This window comes from Rhamphochromis longiceps, linkage group LG12, assembly GCF_057381845.1.
Source record: "Rhamphochromis longiceps isolate RC_006_pf linkage group LG12, R_longiceps_female_GT1.1, whole genome shotgun sequence".
Classification (NCBI taxonomy): Eukaryota; Metazoa; Chordata; class Actinopteri; order Cichliformes; family Cichlidae; genus Rhamphochromis; species Rhamphochromis longiceps.
In genome coordinates this window covers 45,597,443-45,607,239 of record NC_140568.1, presented here as the reverse complement: position 1 = coordinate 45,607,239, position 9,797 = coordinate 45,597,443, and the positions used below count along the sequence as shown (strand labels likewise).

General features: G+C 48.3%; 1 protein-coding gene across 4 annotated transcripts; it reads left to right on the top strand.

Moving 5' to 3' along the window:
• Positions 1 to 783: 783 nt before the first annotated feature.
• On the top strand, positions 784 to 9,449 carry tti2 (TELO2 interacting protein 2). 4 transcript variants are annotated; one of them, XM_085426627.1, is made up of 10 exons: positions 842 to 1,361; positions 2,842 to 3,334; positions 3,428 to 3,615; positions 3,985 to 4,042; positions 4,552 to 4,680; positions 4,768 to 4,860; positions 4,935 to 5,122; positions 7,408 to 7,551; positions 7,687 to 7,846; positions 8,371 to 9,449. In XM_085426627.1, the coding sequence occupies exons 1-10, from the start codon at positions 1,339 to 1,341 to the stop codon at positions 8,455 to 8,457; spliced, it is 1,563 nt and encodes a 520-aa protein (XP_085282753.1). In that variant the 5' UTR covers positions 842 to 1,338; the 3' UTR covers positions 8,458 to 9,449. The 4 variants fall into 4 exon arrangements, with proteins under 4 accessions (XP_085282750.1, XP_085282751.1, XP_085282753.1 ...); XM_085426628.1 differs by having other exon boundaries at positions 890 to 1,361; positions 3,446 to 3,615; XM_085426624.1 differs by lacking the exons at positions 7,408 to 7,551; positions 7,687 to 7,846; positions 8,371 to 9,449 and adding an exon at positions 5,579 to 6,099 and having other exon boundaries at positions 784 to 1,361.
• Positions 9,450 to 9,797: the final 348 nt, after the last annotated feature.

Sequence of the window (9,797 nt, the reverse complement as noted above, 5' to 3'; positions counted from 1 at the left end):
CTTAAAACATAAAAAACTTACAATGTCAAAACAAAAATCTGTTTTTCATAATATTAATATCATAAAATAATGTTAGAAAGACTTTCATTTGACTCTTTAAATGTAATATAACAAAAAAATATTTAAAATGTTATTCTACAAAATGTGCAGCAAATTAATTTGTTCATTCTTTTTAGCTGATAGTCTGTGGGACCGAGGGAGACCGTACTCCTGCATCTCTACAGTTCCTGTGCACTCCAGCGTCTTCTGTTCCATGTGAGAGCATTTTCTCTGAGGCAGGAGAGACAAACAGACTCGGCCATCGCACAGAGGAACAAATCCTCTTCTTAAATAAGAACAGGGTGACCTTGTTTGAAGCTGCTCACACATCGTGATGCATCATGTTTTTACTTTACAAGTTCATAAGCATTTTCCCTTTCCAGTTCACAATCAGTTCTACCCCCAGATCACAAATATGAATTTAAAAAATGGTCAAATATAATATTATTTATAAACATACCTTTCCAGCTGTCCAGGGATTAATTGCATAACTACATGGATGCAGGACCTCACAGCAGAAGCATCCTCCATTATGTGTTTTACATTATTATTTGTATATTATATATATTTCACAAGCAATAAGTCACAAGCAAAGAAAGACCACACCATGGCACATGTTTAAAGAAGGAAATTTTATTGATCAAATTTATGTATTAAACAAATAGACGTGTTTTTTCACCCCAAAAAATACATGTTCAAAGCAACACAACGGCAGCACAATATCAGACAGAACCTCACTGCGGAGTGTTCCGTCATAATGAAGCAGTACATTTGATTTTGTAGATTCAAGCTGCTCTTCGTATTTTTGGCCAGCAGATGTCACCAGAGTGGACTCTGTTGAAAAGCTTCGAGTAATGAGCCGTTTTTCAACACAAGCTTCAGAAAGCTTCATTTGGCCATCACAGGAAACCCCGCCTCCGCCCGCCTCACCTTTAATCTCAGATCCACTCGGACGGCCGCAGGAGTGAAGCCTGTTCTGAAGAAGAGCGTTTCAGGCGATCAGCTGATGCAGGGATTTCCCCTGTGGGAAAACGGAGGCAGAGCCCACGGAGTTCATGTAGTCGGTGTCAGATTTAACGTGACACACATGGACGTGTTTGTAAGGTCACGGAGAACGCAGCTCCACCGTTGGACCGAACTCCCAGGCAGCACTAAAGCTCAAAACAGGGCCAGGAACCTTTCACGTGCAGCTTGTTCCCAGCCGGAAGCCTATTGCAGGCACACCGCTCGTACCCGTAAACAGTCCGCGGGTATGGGTGCACGCGCTGCTGCTTTCCTGTAAAATTAACGTAAATTTGAATGAGGACTGAAGCCGCTCTCAGGTCAGTTTCACTCATTTAACGAAAAACCATCGATTAATCGGTTATCTGTTAATCAGGCCGGCTCAGACTACACAGCTAACAGACGTCACGGCTGTCCGCGCGGGGATTGATTTTTAGTGGGAGTGTTGGTGCAGGTGAGCCTCGCGCTCAGGTTTCTGAGGTGCAGCAGGTGTGCTTCTACTGCACGAGTACAGATTACAGTGAGCGCGCGCACAGGTCAGGGTTTCCCGCTTTACTGACGTGTGCAGGTGTAAACTCTGCCCGTGACTGATGTTACAGCCAGCAGAGACAGGTGTGTCCTCACCTGTACAGTAACCATAGCTACAGGCACTCCAGCTGAACGCTGCATATGATAATAAAATAGAAAAATAGAGCCAAGTGGAGCAGTCTTTAATGTTTTTGATTAAATCTGAGGAAGAGTTTTAGTGTCCATCAGCTGATCACAGACAGAAACATGGCTGCTGCTGAGCCACACAGCCACAATAATCAGAATCAGAATACTTTATTGATCCCTGGGGGAAATTATTTTTTGTTACAGTGCTCCATTATAAACACAAGACAGACAATACACTAACTAAGAATAGTACAATATATACATACATATATACATACATACATAAGTCACTCATAAATAAATAGCTGAAAAAGAAACATGTAGCTGTTGCAGTAAACAGTGTGTTAAGTGGATGCGTTGTACAGGGAGCCACAGAGGTCTCTGTGCAGTGGCTGAAGTCTGTGGTGTAGAGGGTGAAGAGGAAGGGGGAGAGGACAGTCCCCTGTGGTGCCCCTGTGTTGCTGATCACCTTGTCAGACACACACTGTGGGAGACGTACATATTGTGGTCTTCCTGTCAGGTAATCAACAATCCAGGACACCAGAGAAGCATCCACCTGCAATAAAACAGCAGAAGAAGAAATGCAACCACGGAGGAGCCAGAAAGACTCCAACAAGGAGCTCAAAGACGAGCTTCATCCTCCTCGTAAAGCGTGGCTGATTTCAAAACAAAACAAAAAACCCATAACAGTCTGAAAGCTGCGATGGAGCTGCGGTGTAGCATGTAGGTATGCTACACCTGTAAAAGACAACGCCTCGGTCCTACAGGTCACCTGTCTCAGGTGTAGTAAGGTGAGGTTGTTGTTTACTGTTAGATCATGATCCTGCTTTTGGACATACCAAACCCAGGTATTAGACAGGGTTAAAGACTGAGGCATCGATTAGGTTAAAGGTAGCATAATTAGGGGAGTGGCCTCTTTGACTGACAGGTGTCTGCTTGGGTTCACCCCAGCTCCACCTTCATCCCATCTGGTCACCTATGGCCTCACAGCAGCTGCAGATCACCTGACCCCAGCTTAGAGGTCACAGTGCCCCTGGTGGAAGCACGCGGTACTGAATATGTGGGAAGCCCTTTCAAATAAAAGCTTGTGGAGAATGTTGGAGGTGAGTCACAGATTGTGACGTTTTCCTTTTCTCTCTCGTGCAGGATGGAGCTCTCCGCTTTACTTCATGACCTTCATCTCTCCTCCTCCTCCTCAGAGGAGCAGTCCCCTTCCTCTCCTCCTCCAATCACAGAGCTCCTTTCTCAGCTGAGGGTGAAGCTGATTGGTTCCTGTCCTAAATCCCACTCTCTGATTGCTGAAATAAAGCAGCTTTTCCAGTACGCTGGATCTGACTGGCTGTTCTCTCCAGCCAGCCAGGACAGTAGGTGGGCGGAGCTTGAAGCAGCATATGTCTCTCTGATCAGTGCTCTGATTGGCTGTGCTGCTCTGCCGCTCTGTGAGGATGACTGCAGCCCTCTGAGCGCTGCGGCCTATCAGAGCATCCCCACACAGGCAGCGGCGGTGTGTGCCGCTCTCACGGCTCTGCTAACAACTCTGGGTGACAGGCGGAAAGGGGGCGAGGCCAGAGAACGGACAACCAGTCTGCTACTTGCTGTTGCTCCACCCACCTGCGTGTTTGCTGTCACACATTTCCAGGTGAGTCTGCAAACATCAAACATGCACCTTTGCAGCACAGGTACTTCCTGTCTGACCCCGTGATGCATTCACTGACAGCTGTTTGATTTCCAGTGTGCTTTTGTTCATCAGGATCAGGTGTGGACTAGCTCCGCCTCCAGAGCAGCAGCATGCGGCCTGCTGGAGACGCTGCTGAGTGCAGGAGGGTGGAGAGACTCCGCCCACCTGCTGGCTGGGGACACGGAGGGGAGCAGAGGGATTCTGGGAGGAGTCCTGGACATCCTGCAGCCACAGCTCACCAAGTGAGAGTGTGTGTGTGTGTGTGTGTGTGTGTGTGTGTGTGTGTGTGTGTGTGTGTGTGTGTACACTTGCCTTCCATCACTTAGGAGGACCAGTCCCTGATGGAACAGCCACATTGTGGGGACCTTGGCCTTCTCCCCACAGAGAGTGCAGGGATGTCTGCTCTGTACAAACGTCCTCACATGAAATTCTAAAACATGCGTGTTCAGTGCTCTGAGCTCCACTTGGTTCAAACTGTGTTTGTGTGATTGGCTAGCTCGTTATTTTTTCTGTGATTAAAAGACAAAAACAAGTTTGTTGAATATTTAAGTGTCTGTGTGTGTGTGTGTGTGTGTGTGTGTGTGTGTGTGTGTGTGTGTGTGTGTGAGCAGGGACTCGTGGCAGCGCTGTGAAGCCGTGAAGCTGGTGTTTGCCTGGAGTCTTCTGCAGGTCAGTTTGACCTTTGACCCCTTTCTGCTCTTCTCTGGAGCGTTCTCGATGCCACTTGAAGATGTTTAATGAGAGAAGTTTGCATGAGGTCAGCAGGAGCCAGGCTCCCCCTTCAACCCGTGTTTAAAGATATTTTTGGTTGCTTATGCTTTGATCGTCCCCCGCTTACCTGTGAGGGTGGTATGGTCCGAACAGGTGAGACTGTGAAGGCAGAAGTGTAGGACTGCGGTGAGGCAGGTGTCTTTTATGAAGTGCGGTTCATTCTCATACACACCTTCTTCTCCAGCCTCCATGTAGGAACTATTTCCTTTCTACTGTCTCCATCCGCCAGCTGCATCGCTGAGCAGGATAAAGCCTGACGGGAGGCAAACGGCCCTCCCATCTCGCTGCGTATGTTTTGGCTGGCGGATGGAGACAGTGGACAGAAAGTAGTTCCTCTGTGAAACAGGTTGGAGCTGATTGACCCATCAGGTGCTCTGTCTTCACCTGTGTGTTGGTGTTTGGTGCAGGTGACCCGCCCAGGACTCTCACCTCACCTGTCCCGCCTCCTTCCCCCCTCCCTCCTCTTCAGTGACCACCACAGACTGGAGAACTGCATGCTGGGAGTTCGCTGTCTGCACCATATCGTGCTCAACACGGTAAAAACATGCACACACACACACTCAGCGTCGTGTCTGGCATTGGATGATGATGGTATGTGTGTGTGTCTGTGTTTGTGTCTTTAGCCGCCTGCAGAGCTGCATCAGTTCAACAGAGCCGAGGTTCTTTATGAGGCGTTATTCAAACACCTGTACAGGACTGAGGCCGCCGTCATCCAGGTAGCGCACACACACACACACAGACTCTGTCTCTGTCTGATGACACGTCACTGACCCCGCCCCCTCCCACCCAGCTGGTCCTGTCCTGCCTCTTGGACCTGCTGGTGGTTCTGGAGAAGCCCCCCTCCTCTTCCACCTCCTCCCGCAGGAAGCCGTGTCACCATGACGACGTGCTGCGTCTCATGCTGACCCACATGGAGGCGGAGAACAAGGTGGTGCTACGGCGCGTCTATGCTGCTGCTCTGCCGGCGTACATCGACAGGTGGGTTTGACCTTTGACCTTTGGTTACTATGGAAGCATCAGTGATTTAATTTATCTGGATGAAAATGTGACACATTAAACAAACTCTTTATTAATATTATCTGTTCATTGTAATGATCACATTTATTGTTATTATCAGTTCACGATATTGTACTAAAGTGTTAAAGTTTATGTTGATTGTATCTAAAATGTTTTTAATAAATTATATTTGTATTTTTGTATAATTAATTATGAATGACAAATATAAACGTTTTAATTTTTAATTATTTGTATATTTTTATATCTATACTATATATGGCTCATCACATTAAATTATGAGTAATTTGTTTCATTTTACTTTAAATATATTTAATCATAATTTCATGATTTCATATTTAATATACGATGCTACAGGTTACATTAATTACTGTGAAGTGATATATTTTATTGATAATGTATTTTTACCTGTTACTATAGAAAAACATCCATCCATCCATCTTCATCCGCTTTATCCGAGGCCGGGTCGCGGGGGCAGCAGCCTAAGCAAAGAGGCCCAGACCTCCCTCTCCCCAGCCACCTCCTCCAGCTTATCCGGGGGAATACCAAGGCGTTCCCAGGCCAGCCGAGAGATATAATCTCTCCAGCGTGTCCTGGGTCTGCCCCGGGGCCTCCTCCCGGTGGGACATGCCTGGAACACCTCACCCAGGAGGCGCCCAGGGGGCATCCTTGTCAGATGCCCGAACCACCTCAGCTGGCTCCTTTCGATGTGGAGCAGCAGCTGCTCTACTCTGAGCCCCTCCCGGATGGCCGAACTTCTCACCCTATCTCTAAGGGAGAGGCCAGCCACCCTTCGGAGGAAGCTCATTTCTGTCGCTTGTATCCGCGATCTCGTTCTTTCGGTCACTACCCACAGCTCGTGGCCATAGGTGAGGGTAGGGACGTAGATCGACCGGTAAATTGAGAGCTTCGCTTTTACACTCAGCTCCCTCTTCACCACGACGGACCGGTGCAGCGTCCGCATTACTGCAGCTGCAGCCCCAATCCGTCTGTCGATCTCCGGCTCCCTTCTCCCATCACTCGCGAACAAGACCCCGAGATACTTGAACTCCTCCACTTGGGGCAGGAACTCATCCCCGACCCGGAGTGGGCACTCCACCCTTTTCCGGCTGAGAACCATGGCCTCAGATTTGGAGGTGCTGATCCTCATTCCCGCTGCTTCACACTCGGCTGCGAACCGTTCCAGTGCGAGCTGGAGGCCCTCACCCGATGAAGCCAACAGAACCACATCATCCGTGAAAAGCAGAGATGAGATTCTGAGGCCACCAAAGCGAAAGCCCTCCGCCACTTGGCTGCGCCTAGAAATCCTGTCCATAAAAATTATGAACAGAACCGGAGACAAAGGGCAGCCCTGGCAGAGCCCATCACCCACCGGGAACGAGTCCGACTTATTGCCGGCAATACGAACCAAGCTCTTGCAACGGTTATATAGGGATCGAATGGCCCGTAGCAATGGGCCAGACACCCCGTATTCCCGCAACACCTCCCACAGGACACCCCGAGGGACACGGTCGAATGCCTTCTCCAAGTCCACAAAACACATGTAGACTGGTTGGGCAAACTCCCATGCACCCTCAAGTATCCTGGAGAGGATAAAGAGCTGGTCCAGTGTTCCGCGACCAGGACGAAAACCGCATTGTTCCTCCTGTATCCGAGGTTCGACTAACGGACAAACTCTCCTTTCCAGCACCCTGGCATAGACTTTCCCCGGGAGGCTGAGGAGTGTGATCCCCCTGTAGTTGGAACACACCCTCCGGTCCCCCTTCTTAAAGATGGGGACCACCACCCCGGTCTGAAAAACATTTGTATGTAAATATTAAACCCACTTATAATACATTTAATTATTTATAAAATAATGTAGAAATGATAAATGCGTGTATTTTTTAGCGTCTGTAATGATTCTTTTTTTTCAGTTTTAATTAAATGTTTTCAGTCGTGCTTTGATGACTCAGCTGTGATTAAAACAGAAAAGTCTTTTATGAATTTGTAGATAATCAGACTTCAGAGCTCGTTGTTGTTCTGCCTGCAGGGGGCGCCGCTGCTTCAGTCTGATCTCAGAACAGTTTGAATGTTTTCCAGCTGCATGAATCGCCGCGAGTCTGAAGCCAAACTGTGGTTTTAGTGTTACAGTTGGGTTATGGTTGGGCATTCATGTGTGATGGTTACTGGAAGCAGCTAAGAAAAACACATGTCAATGAGATGTCCCCACAAGGATATGAATACACACCTGTGTGTGTGTGTGTGTGCAGGGTGGGCGTGGCTGTGTGCAGACACCTGTGGCGGCTAGAGCGGGTGGTGCTCGGGTACCTGGAGGTCAGGGACCCACCTGAGGAGGCGAACCGGCTGAGGATGCTGGAGGCGCTGCAGAAGACGACCAGAGCGGCGTGGCCACGGTAACGGACACGATCACACACATAGACACACGCGCACGCTCACACACAGCTGCGAGTTTGAAGCTTTTACTTACTTCCTGTCCTGATGGCGTTGGACCGTCCCGTATGATGTGCTCGCGTGTTTCCCCTCGTCAGGATGGCGTGTCGTGTCGACGTGTTGCTGCGTTGCTTGCTGCGGCTGATGGTTGACGTCTCCTCGGACTCGGAGCTCTGTGATTCGCTCAGACGGCAGCTGATGGATGAAAGCGCCGCCTGCCTCCGGCTGCTGGACGCCGCCTCACACGGACACGTGCAGGTGAGTCACCTGTTGCGTGACGCTTCATGATGTCATCATCCTGCAGTGTTTCCTCGTGAGTTCAGGATTGTAATCTGAGTCGTAGCCTCCTGTTTATTTGATGAATGAATATTGTAATATATGTTTTCTTATTAATATTCATATTTATTATCAGATTACATTAAAGGCCTCAGAGTAATCAGAGTACTGGCGTGTGTCAGCGTGTTCTGTGCTCTTTTTGCTGTCGTGTGAAGCTGATTTGATAAAATTATGAGGACAGAAACGTGTTGCACACTCAAGTGTGTTTACACTGAACCTTCATGCTCTTAATTTGAAAGTGTTATCCCTGCTTAACAGCTGGCCAACCCCTTCCTGTTTTGAGTTTCCTCTCTGAGTCTCTCAGATGAACTTGAAAAGCTGCTGTTTAATGTGGAGGGGGTGGAGTTTGCATGCTGGTTGTAGCGATAGATAATCGATCAGTGTAAATTATTGATTGTACCGACGCCACAAACTCAGAAATCTGATCTGATCCGTTTCTCTCTCAGCGCCTCCTCCAGGAGGTTGACAGCAGCTGCTGCAGCCTGGAGGTGCTTGGTTGCCTAGCTACAGCAGCCACTGCGACTGACAGGTGAAGCTGCGAGCCTGGAGGCGGAGCTTTCAGAGCCACGGCGAGCAGCTGCGGCCTCCTGACACTCAGCAGACGTTTAAAGACAAACGGCAGCACGTTGGCGAAGCTTACGGCACGTCACAGGAAGTAATCTGGATACAGGAAGTTTGAAGAGCCGTGTGCTGACAGGTTTGACGGCGCAGAACTGAACGCTGAGAACTCTCACGTGTGTGCGACTGTGACGCGGCGCTCTGTAGCTTCAGGTTATTGTTTCATAACCATGTGATTAATAAACGTCATCGTGGGGCGTGAACGGCTCTGCGGAGAAAACCAAACATGGCCGACTGTTTTCATCCTCGTCTCTGTAGATGGACACAGATCTGTGATGATGTTAGAGAAACGCGATCGGAGCACCGATATCGCATCACTCTGATCACGGCGCGACGGCACACAACCTGCTGCAGGCTAGGGCTGTTAGGGTCCCTGGGTCGTTGACTCAGTGTTTTGTGTTTTTGGTTCTTTGATTTTGTTATTTCATTATATTCTAGCTTTGCTTTATGGGTTTTAGGATCATTCTTAGTTTAGGTTCTCTGGGTGGGGTTTGGTTAGAGTTTTAGTGTTCTGGTTTTCTGTCTGTGTTCCATAGTTGCTGTCTCCCCACATCCAGTCAGTGTCTGTGTCTGCTCTGGTCCCACGTCTCTGTTCCCTTTGTTATAGTGCCTGCCTGTGAGTCTGTGTTATGTTTCCTGTTTTACTTTGAAAGTCCATGTCTGATGTTAATGTGTCTGGTTTTGCTTCCTTTGTCTCGTTAGGCCTGATTTGCCCCAGCTGTGTCTCCCTCCTGTTACCCATTCCCTGATTGCTCCCTCTGTGTATTTAAGCCCTGTGTTTCTCTGTGTCGTGATCTACTCTCATTTATGCTGTGTGTTCCATCTGCCTGTTCATGTAAGTTTATTTGGGTTTTTGTTACGTTTGCCACCTTTTGCCATCCAGCAATAAAAGCTGAGTTTTGAGTTACTTTCCGCCTCCGAGTGTCTGCACATTGGGTCCTTCTACTTCCACTCCTGCCTGCACACAGCCATAACCTGACAAGGGCTGGGTGATATGGCCTAAAATCCATATCATGGTGTAATCTGAAACATGTGCGGTAACGATATATATCGCGATATATTCTTTTCTTCTGTATAACGTATTTTACGCGCACTTAAAATCCTTTAATTGACTCAAAAATCGACAGAGCGCCTTATGTATGAAATCTGGTTGTGCTTACTGACCTTGAACTGATTTTATGTGCACGGCGCTAAAACATCTGACAAATGTTTTAGTGCGACTTTGCAAAGCTACGAAGCCGCACCGCTGGATGGA